At 32.1% G+C, this 22,656-nt stretch overlaps 2 protein-coding genes and 1 long non-coding RNA gene across 3 annotated transcripts in view; 2 read left to right on the top strand and 1 right to left on the bottom strand.

The window, feature by feature from the left end:
- LOC133183057 (uncharacterized) overlaps positions 1–22,656 on the top strand; it is a 275,276-nt gene that overhangs the window by 203,105 nt on the left and 49,515 nt on the right. The gene's annotated exons all lie outside the window — the stretch shown is intronic.
- Positions 30–9,749, top strand: LOC133183903 (probable methyltransferase-like protein 24). Its single transcript, XM_061318794.1, has 6 exons — positions 30–397; positions 3,554–3,663; positions 4,995–5,123; positions 5,408–5,482; positions 6,503–6,644; positions 7,156–9,749. Exons 1-6 carry the CDS (start codon positions 131–133, stop codon positions 7,516–7,518), a joined length of 1,086 nt encoding a protein of 361 aa, XP_061174778.1. The 5' UTR covers positions 30–130; the 3' UTR covers positions 7,519–9,749.
- Positions 11,041–22,595, bottom strand: LOC133183028 (tetratricopeptide repeat protein 13-like). Its single transcript, XM_061317948.1, has 24 exons — positions 22,308–22,595; positions 21,384–21,481; positions 21,015–21,090; positions 20,825–20,895; positions 20,346–20,411; positions 20,037–20,129; positions 19,602–19,718; positions 19,231–19,344; positions 18,440–18,522; positions 17,893–18,034; positions 17,477–17,581; positions 17,035–17,101; positions 16,726–16,882; positions 16,123–16,294; positions 15,669–15,705; positions 15,420–15,564; positions 14,800–14,883; positions 14,598–14,679; positions 14,373–14,476; positions 14,057–14,189; positions 13,718–13,797; positions 13,351–13,429; positions 12,913–12,992; positions 11,041–11,810 (listed from the first exon to the last, which is right to left on the bottom strand). The coding sequence occupies exons 1-24, from the start codon at positions 22,558–22,560 to the stop codon at positions 11,693–11,695; spliced, it is 2,556 nt and encodes an 851-aa protein (XP_061173932.1). The 5' UTR covers positions 22,561–22,595; the 3' UTR covers positions 11,041–11,692.

The raw sequence follows: 22,656 nt of genomic DNA, 5'->3' as shown, positions 1-22,656 counted from the left end.
AATCTGAAAATGTTTACAAAAGTGTCAGTACAGGGGAGAAAGCATTGATTAAAACAATTTCTGTGCAAAATCACAAAATTTTAAACAGGAAAATGTTGATAAAGCTAACATTCTTCTTTATCTTGAAGCAATGGGAATGAGTATGCAGCTTAAAAAGAAACTCCTGTTGGCCTTTGTTAGTGTACTCCTTATTGTGGTAATATTTATAACATATGTTGGTCGTGTGATTCCATGGCGTGCCTACAATCACCATGAAAATGTATTTGAGTATGATGAATATAATGATGGAGATTATGATGAGAAAGCACGCCTTGAAAAGGCGAGGAACAATCTACCAAAATGGAATTACACAAAGAAGAATATAGGCATTTTCATCAGACCACGTCTTGACTGGATGGTAACACGACGTTTTTTTAAATTAAGAAATAATTTCCTGTGTTGGATGAATTGTTGGAGAATATACCCCGACAGTCAAGAGATTTTGTTGGCAAATAAAAACCAAGCCCCAAGGGCAAAGTTTTTATTTGCCAACAAATCTTGAGACTGAGGGGTATATTCTCCAACAATTCCAACAACAAGGGAATTATTTCTATTCTACTACGGCGATTAAAACTTACCTAAAGAGAAATGCAGAAGCTAGATTTGGACATCATCATAATTGTCTTATGATGTCACAATTGAATACTATCCTCGTTCATTTGTATCTCAAGGCGTAGAATAGGTACAATGTAATCTGAACCCAATGTAAATGTTTTCCCACCAATTTACATCACAATTAAAAGATACCTTTATCCATTTCCTAGTGAAGGCAGTAAAAATCAGAGGAACCCGCTTAAAAATTATCAATAATTTGTTGATGATGCTTGTGGTTTATTGCAGAATAATGGCCGTGGCATCTCTTTGATCTTTGCAATAACTGTAGTAGAATGTCCCTTTATTTACTGATATCTATAGAAAAAAATATTTAATACGTTAAAGGGGCATAGATGCATTTGTATACTATTCAATATTTATTGTTACAATTTTGAATATCCTTAATATGTATTTTAGAAATAACTTAGTTAAATGATATGAATGGACAGGAAAATTCTTCAGATTCAATGACAATGGCATTGTTTATATCATAAAACTTGTGCTTGAGCTCTGTTATCATGGTTATTGTGTATGTTTATGTTTCAAATACTGAGTGTATTCCATTTACATGTACTAACACCAGGGTTCGACATTCACGCTCGTCACCTCGTCATTTCCATCCCTGAATGATTTTGGACGACCTGATTTTCAGTCTGGCTCGCCCAAATGACGACCTGGGATGAGTTGGGAATATTCAATAATGTTGTTTAATATTTTATTATAATAAAATAAACTTTATAAGGCCTTGAAAACATTGTTTCCTGTAACTCGACCGACCCATTCAAATAGCAGCCGCGTGGATTGTTCTTTCTGCCAAATCTGTGTTTGATCAATTAGCTGATGTAATTTTTACCAAAAGTTTTAAGTTTTATTTGAGATATAAATATGTAAACCTAGTTAACAATCACCATAAAGAGTAATGATCATTATTGTAACATCTAGCATTTCCCCCCACAACTTTCTGATGTTCGTTTTCTGCTGCTAGACAGCCATGTTGGGTGTCCACTGTAAACATCACACCTGATTAATTCAGTCCAGGGATGTTTGACCCCCTTTATTTAGGCCTTTATGGTAAGTGAAAATGAATGTTTTAACTAGAAAGTTTATTTTGTGTCAGTATGTGAGGTGAGATTGTACATTAGCAAAAAAAAAAAAAAAAAAATCCTGACCTACCAACCCTTTTGCTTTATTGGGAATATTACATGAAACAAACATAATTTTTAAAGCCTAATTAGCATTCTGATTCTGCTTTTTAATATTTGTTGGCTGTTATGTTTGTTTGATAAAATACTGGAAGACAGCTTTTTGCATTCCAAAAATGTCTGGTTTACATTTTATGATACAAAAGCACAACTTAGCAAATTTTAAACAATTGCACATTTTTGTTTCATTTGATATTTTGTTTGGGCGACCTGAAATTCATTCGGGCAACCTGAAATCAGTACCAAGGTTGCCCAAATGGCGAGTCCAAATTTTGACGAGTGTCGAACCCTGTAACACTGCACATATTACTGAACATGAATACACTTGATTGTTGATTATAAATGTTTGTTACATTTCTGATCTGACTTTCCTGGATTATAGTTTTAATTTTTTTTTTTTAATAAATATACCACAGATGTCCCATTTTATTTATTTTTTTTTTAATACACCACAGATGTGCCATTTTTCTTAAATATTAAAAAGACTTAAATATATGAAAGTGCAAGGATATGACAATCAGACAGACTTGAAGTTCAGTGTTAGATTTCAGTTTTTCAGTTAAAAGGAGTTTCTAAACATGTTTTTATACAATATTATTTATCCTGCCTCTGATAAAATCTTGAAATTTCTTTGGTCAAGAAGAATACTGTATAAAACTATACCATGCTGCCTACTGATATATTGTTAATATGCCCCGGCCTCCATGTGACCTACTGACCAGATATCAAATCAGTGCCTCCCTCCAAGTGACCTAATGACCAAAAATCAAATTCATGTACCGGTACTGATTTTACTTTACCTCACAAGGTAAAGGTATTAACTTATGTCACATAAGCCTCAAACAATGTAACAATGTAAACAATTGTTATAGAATTTGCTTCGCTCACAGAAAATGAACTTTATTGAAAATCTTTTGCAGGGTAAATTTGTTATGTAGACACTTAGAGAGGTAAGGCCATCTTTAAAATAAGGTTTGTTTGCCTCTCCCGACTCAGGATAAAAGAATTGGGTTGGGACATAGGAAAAAAAATGTTCCAGAAATTTTCAATATCAATGCTGAATGTTCAAAATCTATTATAATTGAAGGTAAATTTAAAAATAGTTGTTGTCGAGATGAGAAAATTCTGGAATGAATAAAAATATAACTGTTTCCTGGAAGTTAAAAAAAAAAGTTTTTAGTCCAACCATTTTAAGCCAGTCAGTCAGCTCAGCTTATGTCTTTCTCAATTTGCTTCTTTCAAGTACCCCACATATTTCTGTATAACCCCTATAAGTGTCTACATAACTACTAATATCAGTCTGAAATGCTCTGGCAACATGTAAGTCATGAAATTTTTCCAAAAGTTTTGAAAGATATTAACTTCAAAATCAAGTCTATGTCCATTTTATATTTGTCAACATCTTACTGAAATATTCAAAATTTGAATCTGTCCAATAAATTTACCCAAGTGGCTCTATATTTGGAATATCTTTTAAAATTGTCTTACTCCAGAATCATACACAGCAGGGTGCGAGTACATGTATTATGACTGTTCTTTCCTTAGAGAAGCTTCTTATTTGCAAAGACATTTAAAACATAATCTATTACATTTATGATATAAGTCCTGTTTGCTCAAAAGTAAATATTTACTACATAATTTACTCAGCATTTTTTTTTTCATTAAGACAACATGGGTTTATCACATTTCATTTTTGATGTATTTCTTTTCTGTTTTAGCCAACACCAAAAACAACAAAGCCACCACCACAACTTATTGTAAAGAAAAACAAGGAGCTTTCATTCTCCCCAACTCTACCACTTGATAAAATTGAGGAAAATTTCTACAAGTAAGCATATGATAAACATAAGAAAGCTCAGGTTGGGACTGCAAAAAGTAAACTGACTTCACAGAGAATGTTAAAGCTATATATGGCGTATCTGAGCTAAAAATTAAAAATGAGAGATTGAGTGTAGATAAACATGATATATATGTTATTTAAGTTCAAATTAAAATTTTCACCCATATTGAGCTTGAATAACCTCATGTTTCCTTAGTTAAATTGATTTTAAACTGTCTGTTAATTAAATGCGGAGTCGGTAAATAAATCGGTTATTGTTTTAAATTTCTAATATCTTTGAAACGTGATTGATTTAAATTGTGTAATTTACAGAAAATCCTATCTTTATGTAAAGTAATAAAACAAATAGAAAGATCTTTTTAATTTTAGTTAGTCTGAACTTATAAAAATATGCCATTATATGACTTTAACCTCTGTGTCATATATGGACCACATAATTTAAAAATCTGATGGAGGTGATGGAGGTTTTTTGATGGCTACTTTTCAGCTCATCTTGATAAGTTGAGATGAGCTTATGCTATATACATATGGCAGTGGTGGTCCAGGTTATAGTTTAAGGATCAATTCCATTCCCTAGTTAATATACACCCTACTTGGGTCAAACTTGAGTGGAAGATGTATTAAGAAATGCACACTACCAGAATTGCTTCAGATGCTGAATCTGACCTACATTTTCCAGAAGAGTGACCAGGTTAGTTTTTTGAGCAGGTTTATTCCCAAGTAACTAGAAGCCCCATTTGTCCAGACTTGGATGGATGGTTCATCTAGAGATAACAGGCCCGTAGGAAGCAATTTCACTTTGAGGGGGCACAACCATGCATTTTCAGTTGGGGGGGGGGGGGGGCACTATGAACTACCAAAATTCCCTGGCAAGCTTAAAAAAAAGGGTCATCAGACATTATTATTGAGGGGGCACAAGCATATAGCAGCAATGTTTTCTATAGTATTTTATATATTGGCAAAATTATTTGGGGGGGGAGGGGGAGGGGACACCCCCCCCCCTCCGTTTCCTATGGCCATGGATAAACACTACCTGAACATTTATTTGGTGCTGTACTTTGCTCTGCTTATACATGTAGATAACATTTTTTGAGTTATGTGTTGTGATCTCTAATTTATACCTCTGTGTATATCTGCAGTTGTATTTACTTTTTCTAAACAGGTCAGGGAATTAGCTGTACCCTGTAAGGACAATTTGCAGTTAGAATGTTGGGAAATAAAAGCATGTCTACTTAATTGTGAAATTCAACCCTTACTTACATAAAGTACCGGTTATTCTATTACTGCTTATATATTTGTATATTTTCTTCTGTTGATAGGTATTTGGAGCAAAAAGATGTCATTTGCAAACAAGACAAAAGACTTGGATACCAGCATGATGGTGGATACAATGTGTGTTTTTCACCTCCGTTTGGTCTGAAAAAGCCATGCCTAGTATACTCATTTGGGTAAGAAATGCATGGGGGGATCTAATAGGGGATAGAGTCCAAGACACGAATTCTTTTAAAGCATTTTGAATTGGTATGGTACAAAACATATAAATTAATTTCAGTAACATTAATAGAGTAATAAAGTTTAAGACTAACAATAAGACACTATATTATCTTTATATTGGCAACGTTGCCTCAAGTAATTTATCATTATCTAAAGGAGACAATTTCAAGAATGAAGATGTCTAGATGCCAAACTAAGTTATTAACTGATTTAAAAAAGCAATAACAAAACTTTTCAGTATTGCAAATGACTGGAACTTTGATGATGCAGTTTCCAAAATTTATGGCTGTAGGGTATTGTCATTTGATCCCAGGTTAGTTTATATTTCAGCATGATTGACATTTGAAAATGTGCTCAGGATCTCTTCTTTTTTATATTGTATATCATTATTTTAATATTTACATGTATTTTAATTCATTAAGTGTAATACTGATATTTGAAAATTTAAAGATAATGAAATATCAGAGTTTCCGAAAACCAAATATTTCTATTTCTTTTCGGACTGATGACTTAAAATGTTCTACCAGTCCAAATAAATTCGACTATAATTCATGGTGCTGGTTTGGACTGGTCTTGTCCTTTCACCTGAAAGTATACATCAAATTGCTGCAGAACATAAATGCCAACTTAACTGGACCTTGAAAGTACTCAAATTGAGTGTGTAAATGTTTCTGTCGTTACAACACAAATTTTGAGACATCGCAATAGATCAGAGTACAATAAACTCATTAAAGAAAATTAGAAAGTGTACTTGCTAGAGCCTTTTTGAGATTACAAAACTTTACAGGTACAATGAAAAACTCCAGATTGTTAAATCAGATAATAATTGGTCACACAGACCGGTAATATGGCAATTTGTGTCGGACATTTCAATTTTTTATCAGTTTTGCTGGTAGAACCGATGGTTTTCAGAAACTCTGTATATAGATGTAATTATGACGAAGTTCTCTTTATATGTTCAAAATTTTAAACAGTATGCTTTACAAATTTTAGGCGAGAAATATTCGTTTAATTTCTCCACTCATACTCAGGAATTATGTTTTTAAGAATCATTTGCTTATGAGACATTCATGAATCAAGGAAGCTAAGATGCAAAGTTTTTTGTTAGTTTGTTGCAAGATTAATTAATTCATGAAAAAATGGACATTCTTGGGTATACAGAATGTCAGATAATACCTGCATTATTAGCCTAGCACTGTTGAAAAAAATTAATGAAAAAGTGTGGACTAAGTCTGCAAGATAAAAGACATCTTTGAATTGTTACTCTAACTGTTGTGATTCTCAAGATCATTTAGCATTTATTGTCAGTACAAAAAAAATCCTTTCATTTTAGCCTAAAAGATGTGCATAACCATAATAGGAGTGATTTAATCACATTCAAAAAAATAGGACTGGGAGGCAGAAATGGCATCAACAGTAAAGGATGGAAAATGAAGACACTGAGTCAACATTTAGAAGATGAAGGTCACACAAAGGTCAGTGACTGGTTTGTTGAGATAAAAAGATCTTCAGATAAGTCATACAAGGGGTGTAACTATCATAAACCCCTCTCCCAGTCTTTTTGAATTCTGAATTATCTTGATAATGAGAATTGTGAATCTTTCATTTTAATTATGTCAAGATTAATGCAAGATAAATTAGAAATTATAAAGATTTAAGGTTTCATAGTTGCAATAATTATAGCCCTCTCCTTTTTTTTTTGAGAGGGCTAGCCAGAAAACATCAGATTAAAAATATCAGCTAAAGGCTTCATATCCTTTCATATCCCTTATACTTGGGTTCCAAGAGAGAGAGATATATATATATATATATATATATATATATATATATATATATATATATATATATATATATATATATATATATATATATATATATATATATATATATATATATATTAGAATCTGAATACTGGTACACATAAAACATTTATCAACAAAATTATGTAGATTTATACTAATACTGATGTTGTTTCTCTTTTCGTAGACTGCCATTGACTATCTGAAGTTTGATGTTGAATACACAGAATGGAAAATTCTCAAAAATATTGTGAGTGATAATTCTCTAGACAATGTAAAACAGATTGGATTTGAGATGCATACTCCTGAGTTTTTGTACAAGTTTAAGAAAATTCCCAAACCAAAGCATACCACAGTGAAGGACTACCTAGAAATGGTCAAATTACTGAAGGGACTAGAGAAGAAAAACTTCAGAAGGTTTAACCACAGAAGAAATCCTTTTTGTGAATATGAAGCACCAGGTTCTAATAAGAAATATTACCATTGTTATGAACTCCATTATGTTAACATGAAGTTTGTGTCAGCCAATCACACCATTGCTGAGGAATAACGGGGGATTTAGATATCCACAGATTTTCATGAGATTATAATTGGTAGCTTCTTTTTTTTTTTTTTTTTCAAGAAAGTGGGGAAAAAACTTTATAAGGTACAATGTACCCAGATAATTTAGATATGTGTGTACTACTGTGTGTAAAATATTTTAAGTTTAAATTATACATGTATAAATAAAGATATACCAGTATTTTTTCTCCCTTGGGTGGATTACTCGCACATGCGGTAAGAGCTGGTAAACATTTTGCAGATATAAATGCTTCATACTGTAAAGTCACTTATTTTCGGAGGGTCAATTTTTTGTTGTTTTAAGGAAGAAATATTGAATTGTGGGTATTTGATTTCATGGTTAAGGAGGGTAGAGATATTTTAAATTATTTTAACATTTTATGGTGGGCATGATTTGTGGGTCTCTTCATACCACACAGTGAAAATTAAATCCCAATGAAAATGAGTGATTTCACAGTAAATTTAAGATGGTCCATGTGGAGGTATTGGTATATCAGAGGAATTTCAATTGTTTTTAACCATCAGCATAATATTAATTACATTATGTTTAAGCCACACCAAATTAATTTTTCTTTTGCATCCTCTTCCCATAATGTATAAATTGATCAATGAAAGTGAGAACTCCCCATCTCCCCAAATGTATATATGTGGTTTATTTTTGTGTAAATATTTTGGGATAAATATAATCAAAAAAGCAAACAATGTCCTTCATTGTTTAAGACCCATGAATACACTACATTTTGTTTGGCTGTAATTTTTATTTTTACAATTTGAAATGTAGATGATATTATATCTTTCAGCTTTGCTGATTCTAAAGAATGGAAAATTGATTTGGTGTGTATTGTACCTTTACCAGCATTATAATTTGCATTTATACAGACTTTATATGAAGAGGTTGTGATGTTTATCTTTTTTTTTTTTTACTTTTATATGATATATACATGTAGTTATACTATATAATATACCAGATATTGTTGTCCATTTTGTTATTCATTTTGCATATTTTTTTTTACTATTAATACTGGTAAGACCAGACAGATTATGCAATGGTAGAGTGTCCATTTTCCTTAACTTTGTCTGTAAATAATTTTTCAAAAGGCTACTCCTCCTATTATTATGGTCTGGTTTCAATAATATTTGGTATATAAGCACACTATACCAGAAACATCATTCTACAGAAAACTGTTGACATACATGTAGTTACTGAAAATGTATTTGTTTTTAATTTCTCAAAAAGCTACCCCCAAGCCCCCCTTTTTTCTGAAAAAAGAATGATTTGTGAAAATCTTTAAAAATGTTACCTACAGTTTTGGTTTGATTGTCAATTAAAATTGATACAAGTGAAGAAAAACAAGCAAATTCAGAGAATTGTGGTCCCCTGATTTAGGGGTCTTATTGATTAGGGGTGCAATGATTTATTTATTTAACCATCTTGTTTGTCCTGGCTTGTCTGTTCATCTCTCTCCCCCCCCCCCCCCCCCCAAAAAAAAAGTTTTAAATTGTTGATTTTGATATTTATGTTCTGGTGCAAAGTTGTCACCAAGATTAAAGTTTTTGAAAGTCAAACTTTGAAGTCTTAAGTCATGAGGTCAAAAGTCATAGTACATTCCAAAATGTCTAGTCACAAGTAATGCACGTGTAAAAATATGAAAGCCCTGTCTCTTCAGTTGTAAAAGGTATGGCCAAATTAAATTTTTTTTTAAAGGAGGTCAAACTTTAATTCCAAGATCATGATGTCAAAGATGACCGTACTCCTTGGAAGATGTTGTCACAGGTAATGTACCTGTAAAAAATTACCAGGGTCACAGGGTCGAAAATCATAGTGCATTTGGAAAGGTCTTAATGTTGTAGGTAATGCACATGTGAAATACGAAAGCTCTATCTAGATGACCAATGTTAATATTTTCTAAAATTAGGTCAATTTCAAGATCAAGGTCATGGGGTAATAGTGCATTTGAAAAGGTCTTAATTGTCACAGAAAATGCAGGTGTCAACTATGAAAGCCTTATCTTTTTTCAACAACAGCAGGTTTCTTAATTCTGTAAATGTAAATCTAGAAAAGTGTGTTCCAAGTCCATTTACAACTTTTCACATCCAATAGTACAAGTACATCAGTAAAGCTACAGTCTCGTCAGAGATTTCTGGTTACAAGGCATAAATCTGGAGGATGTTATGGCACATGTATTTATAATATTCCTACATAATGTTAACATTAAACATTCCATGAATAATTACTGAATTTTGTTGTTTCTTGCATCAAGGTTGAAAGAACATAATTTATTGCAGTCAAAGCTCAGAATCATAGGACTTGATCATAAGAATAATTATTGTAGACTTGACCTAGAAATTGTAGAAAAAAAGAGTATTAATTGATTATAATCTCAGCACAACAAAGTCGGGGAAGCTTATGCTAAAACCTTGGCATTGGCATTCCAGGTTGAAATTTTCTGGAGCAGATTTGTTTTCAAGTACATGTACAGCCAAACCTTATTATGTTGAAGCTGATGGGCTGAGAGAAAACTTCAAGATATCTAAAGATTTGAGATATCGAGGTTAAAATACATGAAAACTGGTTGGCACTTTCAACTCACTTCAACATCTCCATGGTATTCCAGATATTGGTGTTTAACTATAACTGTATACTCTTAATTGATCAGAATTGCACTGTTACACTAGTCAGGTTTCAGATGCTGCATTTTTAGCCAATATTTTTCAGAAAAATGACAAGGCGAATGTTTGTAGATCTGACTTGCTTTGGGTGCTGTCCCCATCTGACCATATGAGTGAACAGAAAGTTTCTGGAGCAGCTCCTTCCCAATTAACCATTAAACCCTATTTTAACCAAGCTTGCATGGATGATGCATATGAATTGCACACTATCAGACTTACGAACTTCAAACGCATAATCTGACCTATATTTTCTGGATGAGTGACCAGGTTAAATTATTTGGAGCAGGTTCATTTCCATTCCAAGTGATGTGACTATATTTGCATCTAAGATGCAGACTACCAGATTTGGTTAGGATGCTGAATCTGATTTGCATTTACTTGGTGATTGAACATTTAAATTTTTTGGAGTAAGTCCATCCCCAAGTAATTATAAATCCTTCTCATACCAATCTTGCTTAGATGTTGTATCTAGGATTGACACTACTAAAATGGTTGAGTGAGAGACTGTCTTACTTACAGGTACATGTAATATCCATCGAGGGAATGTAATCTTTTATTACCTGAAATGTTTTCAACTTGATATTGTTTCCACAAATTGACTCAAGAAAAAGCCGTAAGCACTGTATTCAGAATAACTGATTCAAATATTTGATAAATAATATTTAGTGCACAGGCATCCATGTTTTCTTAAGTAACACAATGAAGTATCTTCTTATTCTTTCTTTTTTTCTTCTAAATAAACTGGTCTGCAACCTGATTTGTCAAGTCAAATTGAAGTGTTAATACTGTATTGAGTAACTTATGATTTGGTCTAAGCTCAATTATAAAGACATCCAACACATTATCACTGCTTTGTGAGTTTTAATTAGTCAAACATATAAAAGTAAGAAGTTGGTACATAATTAGATATGTATAACAAAATGCATAGGTCACCTGACCAGCTTCACGAGTCAAATAACAATAAAGGCCCCTTACCCTCCCCAAATCATCATAGAATTGTGGTTCCTCCATCGTCATAAAAAAATAGTCATTCTGTGAGAAACATTCCAAAAGGTCTTGTAAACATAATACATTCTGAATTGAAATACTATTCAAACATAAAGCTTGAAATGATTTTTGTTTTCTTGGATAAAATTTGAATTAAAATTCTTCACATGGAATAACAAGATTATACACATGTACAAATGTTCCAAATTTTAAGGTATCTACTACCAGTTGCTGAAACAAAGACGAAGAATCATCAAGATTAATATCTACGGTAGACATTACAAAAAGAATAACAATCTATAAAATTTGTCTTCAATGCACAGAAGGACTGCTTGAATGCAAAACAGTTTACTAAAAATTCTTCACATTTTTCCTACAATGTAGTTCTTAACATTAGATACAAGAAGATTTTGTTTTTAAAAAAATACAAAAGAATACTGGTCAAGGCTTGTGGCATTTGCATAGCGAGTTTGTAGAATAAGACTTCGATGTGTCGATTTCTGAGATCAGGGACTTGCTGGCATAACACATAAATCTGTGTTCACATTCAAAACTTCCACAATATTTCGAACATTTGGTAAAACATCCCAAATTTTAGGGTGAATGGTAATGGGGACTTCTGCCCTGTAAAAACAAGTTTTTATTTTAATTTAAAATATTTTATATGAAAGTACAAGAAATAAACTATAAAACTTACTGGATCTTTCAGAATCTGCAGTGTTTCTATCAATAAAGTTGATCTTCTTACTTTAACTTTAAAGCAAGTAATCTTAAAATCTATATGTATTTCTATCTGTATAAATTGTTTATCCTATGAGTGAGGTGAATATATGAAGCTGAGATTTTTTTTGGGGGGGGGGGGAGGGAGGGATCAAATGAAGGGGTTTCAAATAGAAATGAATGATTTGGACCTTGACCTATTAGTAAATGTTAGTCTCTTCGGCTTTCAATTTTTCAGAATTTTTTTGAAAATGAAGACTTAAGATGAAAAATACTTAATAGGAAGTTACATCCTATAAACATGTAATAATCATGCCAACAGTTAGGACTGTTTTACCCTGATCTTTGACCAAGTGACTTCAGTCTTTAAAAGTGTCCTTTTTCTCACAATAAGCTATGTACTATATACATGTACATGTATATAAAATCTAAAAATTAACTGGAGGTACTGTGAGCATGAGCTCACCAAATGTTACCCCTGCTTCCATACAAGTATGATGGGAAAGTCTATTTTTTTTGGCTATGGGAAAGCCCAAATATCTGTTGTGATGAGAACATAAAATAGGAGGTGCACAATGGCCTATGTATTAAGGATTTTGTGAAAGTCTCATTAAATTTTATTCAGTGGTAGGGGAGTAGCAGATAAGAGATGGGTACCCCCAAGTGTTACAGACATAAAGACAGAAGGATGGACACCCGCTTCACTATATACTCCCACTTTTCAAGTGGGCTGTGTAAAATAATATACATGTATAAAATATATATTTCAACACAAGTGGGACCCTAAAGACTTCTATCCTTTTCTGCAAAGACGAACTTTAGGTGTTTAAAAGTATAGCTCAGGATTTCAGTCTATCATTCAATCAACACAACATGAAACATGAAATGCCTTCAACACACATCAAAGAGAAATCTAGAAATACAGTGCATTATTAAAAATTGATATCTTGGAAAAATGTTGAGAATAATGTTAAGAGGAAAATATCGTATTTCATGTCCTGCTTACCCTTTAACATTCATCCAATTTTTTGTCACCAAAATAAAGGCATCAGGAGCACCAGACAAAATGGCTTCCATTTCTAAAAGCTACAAGAATAGGAAAGTTTTTCAAATACACATGTACATGTAAAGTTTATAACGGTTTCTTGATAGCTTTCTATTTATATTAACCATTAAACCAAACAATTCATTAGGAAAATTTACTGACTATAAGATTGAAGTTCACATAGTAGAATGTTTGGTCATTGTCTAATATATATCTGAATAATGTGTTCATTTACATGACGTAATGCAAAAGCAGCTCTATTTACAGGAGTATTTTCACTAGTGGAATACAATCAAAACTCCTGAAACAGACCTAAATGTGTGACAAGATGAATTTGATATATCTAGAATCCTCCCCTATAATTGAATTATTTACACATATGTGTAAATTTTTACCAACCTTCCCACTTGGAATCTTTCCATAAACAAACTTGTTTACAGACATTATAATCCCCACTGCCACCGAGTATATTACAGCACTGCAAAAAGAAAGATTTAATAAAGTGAGCATATCACAGCACTACATACAATAAAACTTTTAAAACCATTTGAAACACAAATGTACCAACAAAGGATCATGTACATGTTAATCAGAACATGGAATTTCAGCTTCAAAGGAATACAATGTTTCATTGCTCTTTTTCTGCACAAGAATAATTTCTATAAAATATTGCAACAAAAAAAAATCTAGCAAATGATAGCTTTAGGGAAGAAATCTTCAGATTAAATATTAAAAATTTTAGATTAAATATTAAAATGCAACGAACCTATTTCCCCTTGTAAGTGGCATAAGATTATAAATGTAATACATCATCGTCAAAATTTTATCCATAACTGAATCTGTGTTCTACAAGAAACATATTCAAATACACTTAAAATTAAAATCTAATAATTTTTGTTTGCAAAATGAAATCGTTTTTATCTTCATAAGTTAAATTCTTTAATTAACCAATGAAGATGCAATCTATAATGACATATATACTTGTACAATGCACATGTATTTATATCAGGTAGATTTTATAATATTTTAGCTTGTTTAAATAAAACTTGTACACAAAATACTTTGCCTTTAGTCATACATGTAGTTCAGCTTTGGCTTCACCTACCAGTGCTTTTCCTATTCCTATCCTTTTTATTTCTTCTTGAATCTGATTAAACACTGCATCTATTTCAGCATGGTAAAGTTGAGTTCGAGCTTTACTATTAACAATACTAATGGCAAAAGTCATCTTGTTACTCCTACAAAATACAGCAAATACAGATTTTATCAGTTAAAATGGAGAATGCTGCACAAAGGAAATTCTACCTTAAAAGAAGAAAGTCTCTTGGTTTGGAGGGGTGGGGGGATTAAAAGCACAAAAAATGTTGCTGAAATTGGAAAGTTTTGTTCACTTCTTATATAAAATGCATATTTTTGCTTACATATCACGTGACAAAACAACCATAGAACCATCTAATCTTTCTTCATTTCTTGAACTTGGCACTTGTGTAGAAACCATGAAACCATTTTCATTTATATTTCGTTTCTACAATAGACAAATAACAAAAGACTAGTATCCTTTAGAAGTTCAAGCACCTGATTCCTTTTAAGTTATTCATGGCATCACTGATACAGCGGATATTGTTATATTAATTGTCACTACTTACTCTAGCTATCATAAGCAAATCTTCACATGTTTTTGCTCTTTCTACATCTTGTCGCAAATCATGATAAAAGATTGCCCCATCTCTGAAAGTAAATGATAAATCTTATATTTCTTACATCAAAAAGTTAGAAGATACAAATCTCTAATTTTCAATTTCTTCGTATTGTGCAATACTTTTAAAGACATTGACAAAGTTCTCTTACCCTGCATAATGTTCCAGCATGGTTTTTGCTAACTTAAACACCAAATCATAGTACTGCATAACTTTAATATTTTGCACATCTCCTCTGCAAAAGATATATACTGGTACATGTAATACTCTCTTTAAAAACTTTTAATGATAAATACTTCCTTGACTAAATATTTTTTTCTTTAAAATTCCCAATGCCATCAGCACAGCTTGAATGGAGCAATACTACTATTTGTTGTACATATGCTTGTACAAAATTCCAAGAATCTGCAAGTTCATTAATCTCTTGACAGTTTACATTACTGTCATCTGTGCAACTTTTTTTCACAGATTTATCAACATAGTTAATATCTTTCTGAGCATTATAATTTTTTTTTACAGTGATCTCTCTGAAACAAAATACTCCTGTGATATCCTGCCCTGGATCCTGCAACTCTTACACTAGCATTTCCAAAAAAAAAAAAAAAAAAATACATATACTGGATACAAGAACATCCTGAACCTTAACATGTTCAGGGTTAGAATTATAAATATTTTCATGAGAAAATTTCTTAATCAAAATTGACAACAGTTTACATGGATGATATAAATGACTACTAGTAACTGGACTGATGCAACATATATATACTGTACTTGATAAAGTTAATCTCGGTGTGATAGCCATCTTCTGTAGCATGGTCCGGCATCTTGTCTAACCAGAAAATAGGCTGTTCAGGATCAATCAATCTCCGATACTGAACTGCTATATTAAAAACTTCCCTCCAATCCAAGGACCTATCTGAAATGTCATCATTTTCTTTATTCAGAAATTTTGAGGAGTAACTGGAATCATTATTATGACATTGTCTTTGAGTATCTACCATAGTAGCATTCATTACCTACCTATTTGTTTATTTAATCTAATTTCTCTCCACCTTCTCTACAATACAAAATCACACTTTAAAATTATATCAAAATAGCTAATGTAATCAATTTCTTTTTCATCATATGCCATACATTTTTTTCTGCATGTCACAATATTTGCGAAAATATTCCAAATCAATGTGATTTTTAATTTGCTTATTTCTATTTTCGTGATTATCCAGTGATTAAGATAAGAGATATCTATGGATAAAAATTTATGCGAATTCATTTTTTGCGATCAAAGATGCTCACAAAGAAAGTGAAAAGTGGATTATGGCAAAAATAACCCTGTTATACAGTATACAGGAGTGAAAATCCATTCAAAAAACGTTACAGCACCTGGTACTTACTGAACATATTCTTTCAAATGATTTCAATTATATTGGTCATATCATATAAATATACAGTTTTGTTGTAAAAAGATAAAACTTACATCTAAGAGTTGAGCAATATGCATTGATGCTAATCCCATGGCAAAATTATGTCTTCTACTTGGTAAATACCCATCTGCTGCTACCTGCATGGACAGACCCACTCTGTGAGCCTTACAGATGAGTCCTTGAAGTTCTCTACCATACTCCATAATAGACACATAGGAAACATCACTGCAAAGAAAAAAACATGACTTAAAAACATTGTTTGTGTTGTTTTTGTGAATCCAATTTTTAATGAGATTGTTTTCTTTAAATAGGTGAAATTATGTCTAAAAAGATAATGTCTCATTAAGCTATTGATCAAATCTTTCTATTAATCACATAGTCTTCAAAGTACATTTTCTCCTTATGAACATCATTACAGGAGCATACCACTTCAGTGGTGGATCAAAACAATTCAACTTGAATTCTACAGACATTATATGTACTTCTGAGATGCATACAGATTATTAACAAAGTAAGTTTAACTAAGAAGTGAAAAGCATTTAAAAACCTACAATCACAGGCACTTGACATTATATATTTTTCTTATCACAAAAAAATCGGGGTATTTTTGTTATAAGAAAAACATATCGATGTTAAATGCCTGTGCCTTCACTTACTTAATTTCAGGTTGAAGCCCAGGCTGTTCTTTATAAGTATTCTTAAACTGGAAAGGAAACTGTTTAGTCCATCTGTCTTTGAATTCTGGATGAAAACTATCTATGTTTAAATCCACTAAAGGTGTATCCAATTTTGAATGGAGAAATCTTGCATATTCTGAAAAAAAAATTGCAGTACATATAACCACAACAATTTTCATGTATAAATACTGTATATATCCAGAATTTTCTTCATCGTTGAGCACTGGTACAGTTTTTTTTTTCCACTGATTAATTTAAGAACACCTCTGGTAATAGTGATCTACTGACCTCGGAGATAGTGGGCTTTGATAAACTCGGGAGTGGCTTTAATGGCTGGAGTATTATTTATCATCACCTAATAATAGAGAACAACATACTGGTTAGACTGTACAAAAAATGTAAGTCATGATGTACTGTACTTCTAAAAATGTAAGAAGAATGATTGATGCACAAAACTGTCATGAGTAACGGAAGAATATCCAAATTACACTTTAAAAATTTCACATTTATCAGATGTAAACATCTTGATTATCAAATATCATTTTTTTTTAAATTAACTCTATTATTAAATGTTTTTGATCATATATTTTTTATTTGATAAATAATACAGATTGCACTTCACTAGCATCTCTGATAGATGAAAATACATTATAAAATAATGTGAAACTAATTACATACAGATCAACACACATTTATTTACTGAATAACCACTAGTAATCACATGACATACCTTCATGGATGACTTGAGTCCCTGGTAATATTTTCCCATTGCAATATGAGTTAGGGACTGCATATACTGACAATTTATATTGGACGGATTAATCTTCAGGCATTTCTGCGATTAAACAAATTTCATGAGTCGGTTTATTGAAAATATAGCATACACCCGGGTACATGTAGAATAAAGTTTTCCATTAAAAACATTTTATTCAACTTTGAATTACTGTTCATTTTAACAGAATTTAACATAAAACCTTTGGATTGAAAACATAGAGCGATCTCTAAGATATCATTTGCTTTTGGTGGCATTATGTTGACAAACTCTAACTAATTCAAAAAATTTTTAGTTTTGTTTTTTAGTCTTACTCAGGTCAGTGTTTACATATATACATGTAGTATGCTATTTGGTACTATATAGATACTTACATCAAAATTAAGTTTGGCAGCTCTGTGTTCCCCAATAGTATACAGCATGCTCCCCCATAACTGCCAAGTCTGAGCGTGGTTAGGGTTCATGTGAATGGACTGATTAAATCTCTTCCAAGCTGGCTTTAAATTTCCTAATTCTCTGAAGAAAAAAAGAAAATCCCTGCATTGTACACATGTAAAACAATATTACCACCCCCTCCCCTTTTCCCTCTCTTGGAAGTTGATTTTATTACCTGTGTTAGTGTCACAGGTGGTGAAAAATCAAGTCTCAACCGGGACTCGAACCCAGGGCCTCTGGCATACTGTGCCAATGCTCTAATCACTGAGCTATAGAGACCCGATATATTGACTGACTTTCACGCACCTGTGAGCCCGGTGACATTAGTAAGATTAAAAAGGTTGATTTTACTCTTCCTAAACAAAGAAGTAAGTTTAAGTGAAATCCATAAAAGGAACCATAGTGAGTAAAACTGTTACATCCATACATTGAAAAGACAGGTATTCACATTTTTCATTATCATAATTCACAGAAATCTAATGATACCTGAATGCTTGGCCTAAGCTAGTTGATGCTTCTACATGATCTGGCTTTAATTTTAAAACATCTTTAAACACTTCAATAGCATTCTGAAAAGAAAACATGCATATCTGATTAATCCATCTTTTTTTATCTTCAAAAACTATATCATGTGCTGATCTTAATGAAAACTCTCCAGCAAATTTCACCATTAAAACTTTGACCTCTAAGTGTAAAATTCCTGTCTTACACATACAAGGATATCAACAGTCTCGTTTGAAGTCATCATTTCACAAGTTTTATGGTCGATACAATGACCTTGTCAGCCAATACAACCTATCATTAAGTCAAATGCTGACTGACATTTTTCATACTAATTGTCTGGCCATTATTTACAAACTGAATTGTCTACAGATTTTTCTGTTTTACCAATCATGACAAGGAGCACATGGTGGGTGTGACCGGTCTGCAGGGGATGCTCACTCCTCCATGGCACCTGATCCCACCTCTGATGTTTTTAGAGGTCCGTGTTTGCTCTGCTCCCGATTTGTATTGTCTGAATGGACTTTGAGCTTGAATACTGTTTGTTATCTCCATATTTCATATAGTAAAAACTGTCTAATCCGATACCTGGACAATCCTTTTCACTGTGAATTCTGACCCTTATTTTGATTCCCATTTTCTATGTTCTTTACACCATGCAATCCGACACCCTGTATATTCTGACACAAATTTTGTCTCCCAGTGCATGTCAAATTAGACAGGTTTCACTGAATTATTCAATTCTGTATTTTTTTTTTTGTTTTGGTCTAACTTACTCTAACTTTTCCTTGATAATAAAGAGCCAAACCAAGATGAAAGTTGGAGCCCACATACAAAGAATTCTCTGGGTCTAAATTTTTCCTGAAATCTTCCTCTGCCTCAGCAAAGTTCTACAATATGATCATCATGTGCTTAAAACTCATTGTCTGTAATGAATTATACCCCGGTAGTTATTTAGTCATACATGCACAGCATATTGAAATTTTAAGACACATAGGTACTGCTTATGAAGCTGGTTTAAAAATGTAGAAATAGTACTAAAACATTGACATGACAAGAACCTTCTAATATCAAAATGGATCAAAAAATTAGAAATAAAACTAAAATATTGAAATGATAAGCACCTTCTTAGATCAATATTTCATACCTCCAACAAAAGATGAACAATGCCTCGAATAAAAAATAGCCGCTTAGAAGGACTTGATTTGGCAGCCATATTAAGATCTTTCAAAGCATCTTCAAAATGTTGAATAGCTATGTAGGACTGAATTAAAAAATTCAATTTAAGAAAGTGTTCACAATACCATAAAATAAGAAAAATCTTCTGTATTCAGTGGAAATAGATATGAAGATAAATAGAGATTAAAGTTTATATAGAGTATGATCTTTTATATAACACCACAATGAATAACCTGTGTGATAATATATTGTATATACAGTAATAATAAAAACACAAATTTGTGTTTGAGAGTGCTTTCTCGGGCATTCTTTTTTTAAGTTGAACAGTTTGTAATATACCATTACTTTCAGGGTTGCAGTCACATGATCACCAAAACAAATAAGGAAATGATGCTACACAAACCTCTGCTCTTCTTTCATAAATTTCATGGTAGCTATTGTCTTTCATTATGGCTTCAGTAAATTCACGAATACTTTTGGCAGCATTTGCAATTTCCTGCAAAAAAACCCAACTATCCTTATTAACCATGTGCCAGTTTTTGAAAGACATATATATCAAAATATTTAAATGTTTGTCAAATGTCATTTACTTCATGGTTAAATTGATGACAAACACATGCATCTCTGCATACATGCAAGCTTTCAGATTTTTTATATTATCAGACCCAAACTAAAGAGAGGAAGTAATGGTATCAAGCATAAGATAACTTACCTGAATTCCCATTCTCTGGTATACAATACCCCGACCATAATGTGCACCAACAGTATCCGGATGATACTAGAATATAATTTTCGTAGAAATATGAGTGATATAAACAAGTATTAAATAGTAAGAAATAACACTCTTCGACTACCATTCTTCATCAAATAGACAAATAAAAAATTACTGTGCAATGTAATAAAAAATTCTACCAGTAATGAAAATATAAATATATTGAAATAAATGCATATATCATCATCCAAAATAAAGAAGAAAAAAATTCTTTCAAATTCACTGAACAGTACACACACAAATGAATTACTGAATGGGCTGTTGACTCACTAAGGTCTTTATTTTTTTCAAGAATCATATGTATGTATAAACCATGATCTGAATACAAAACTTACAACACTGTATTGATTTTTAAAATTCATTGAAAAATAAACCTGCATTTTTAATTCAATTCATAAGTATCCATTTATCATACATACTGAGAGGATACTGTTGAATATTTGCATAGCATCATCAAGATTCCCAATATTTATTGACACAAATCCAAGAGCTGAAATGAAAGGGAAACTGCATGCACTCCAAAAGTGAAATGTAAATTTATATTCATCATAAATGACACAACTGTATTCATTCTAAGGAGATAGCCATACTAAGGGAGAGAAAACTTACCTAACTTTGAATCAATATCGTAATTTTTTGTTTGCATTGGGACCAACTCAGTTGCTGCAAGATCTTCAGCTAAATCCTAAAATTTTATGCATTGGTTTTAAATTTTATAAAACAAGTATTAATTTATATGGAAAAAGGAGGTAACACACTCTTTAAAAAACTGTAATAAGGACCTTCATCTATGAAAATAATCAAAACTATGTCTAACAAATTTCCCTGATAGATATCTGAAAGTTAATTCTAGTACATAACTTTTATTGACAGTGTTAAAATTAGTTCAGGTAACAAGTGTTTGTGCATACAGGACCTAAGTCACAGTTACATAGCAGTATGAGGTAAACATATACATATATATTAATGAATACCAACCTCAGGTGAATGCTCACAAGAAAGTGTGTCCCTGGAGCAGTGACCTCGGTCCTTAGCATTTGAGCACAGACCTGTAGGAAGCTTGGCTGAGTTCTCCTCTGCAAGAAAAAAAAAATAGTACACAGTAATAACATACTTATATATACATACAAGATATTAGACATCTGGAATAATCATTAATATGCATCAATCCACATAAATGTATAAATACCATATTTGGCTCATACAAATTTATATATAATGTTACTTTCCCTAAAAGATGATGTTGGCCAAATTGGACTCAAAACCTGAAACTAGCCCTGTACTAAATTATTGTGAATCTATTCTTATGACTTGGTCCCATGTACTGTAAATCGCTTATTTTTCACACCTTTGAATTAATAAACAACTGCATTATTTTCTATTGATTATGTGGCACATTTTTTATGCATTCTCCATACCGTAATTAATACACATAAAATTTAGTTTTCACAAATAAAAATGTGATTACAATAACACTGATAATTTTTCACCCTAACTATAAGTGTAGGTTTCACTTTGAAACAGATTAGGCAGGGGTTTAAGGCATCAATTTTACTATAGCAATGTTAATATAAAATGTTTTATGTCTCACAAACTAAATAAATAACTGATATACCAAATACAGCATTATGTACAGTTTTTTTTAAAATGCAGGATCAACGTACATACACATCTCCCAAAGTAATCCTATCCACATAATGAATGATTTGTACCATTTATATATTTACATATTTTGCCAGTATATGTGGGGGTTCGAATCCCCCTGGGTACAAATCCTGCAGAAATTGTGTACCTTAAACTGGTGCACCGCATTTGCATCTTTGCATTAACTCATGATAACAACAAAGTTTATCAATAGTATTTATCAAGCATGAATAAACTACAAAAAGTAAAAACTTTTACCGCAATCTGTTGCCACCTCCCCAACCGCAATGAAAACATTCGAACGAATAGGGGCTAGCCGAGGAGACGAGTTCACGGTGTTCTGTGAGCAAATGGCGCACGATTCGCCACTCACGGGCTCTAAGCGTTTAACTTCGAATATCTGAGTAGTCCCATCTTCATTTTCCACTTGGAATTTTTCTGTATCGTACACATTATTTGCAAATAAACACGAAACAAGACATGTAAACACGAGTAGTAGTCTGCCTTCCATGTCATCGTTTGAAAATTTTACCTCCAACAGAAAAGAGTTCAGTAGACTTTGTACTGGCGCCCGTTTTTAAACTCTTAGAATGCTACATCTAACAAA

This window comes from Saccostrea echinata, unplaced genomic scaffold (assembly GCF_033153115.1).
Source record: "Saccostrea echinata isolate AGI-Se365-2 ecotype Australia unplaced genomic scaffold, CSIRO_AGI_Sech_v1 ptg000009l, whole genome shotgun sequence".
In the NCBI taxonomy this organism is placed as follows: domain Eukaryota; kingdom Metazoa; phylum Mollusca; class Bivalvia; order Ostreida; family Ostreidae; genus Saccostrea; species Saccostrea echinata.
Note: the sequence above shows the minus strand (reverse complement) of the source record. Positions and strands in the feature narration are given on the sequence as shown.

Coding starts and splice junctions, on each gene's coding strand:
- LOC133183903 (XM_061318794.1), top strand. CDS start 131: ATGGGAATGAGTATGCAGCTTAAAAAGAAACTCCTGTTGGCCTTTGTT. Junction 3,664..4,994: donor ATTGAGGAAAATTTCTACAA/GTAAGCATATGA, acceptor TTCTGTTGATAG/GTATTTGGAGCAAAAAGATG. Junction 5,483..6,502: donor GTATTGTCATTTGATCCCAG/GTTAGTTTATAT, acceptor CTTTCATTTTAG/CCTAAAAGATGTGCATAACC.
- LOC133183028 (XM_061317948.1), bottom strand. CDS start 22,560: ATGGAAGGCAGACTACTACTCGTGTTTACATGTCTTGTTTCGTGTTTA. Junction 20,130..20,345: donor ACCAGAGAATGGGAATTCAG/GTAAGTTATCTT, acceptor GTTTTTTTGCAG/GAAATTGCAAATGCTGCCAA. Junction 15,706..16,122: donor ATATTGCTCAACTCTTAGAT/GTAAGTTTTATC, acceptor TTTGTATTGTAG/AGAAGGTGGAGAGAAATTAG.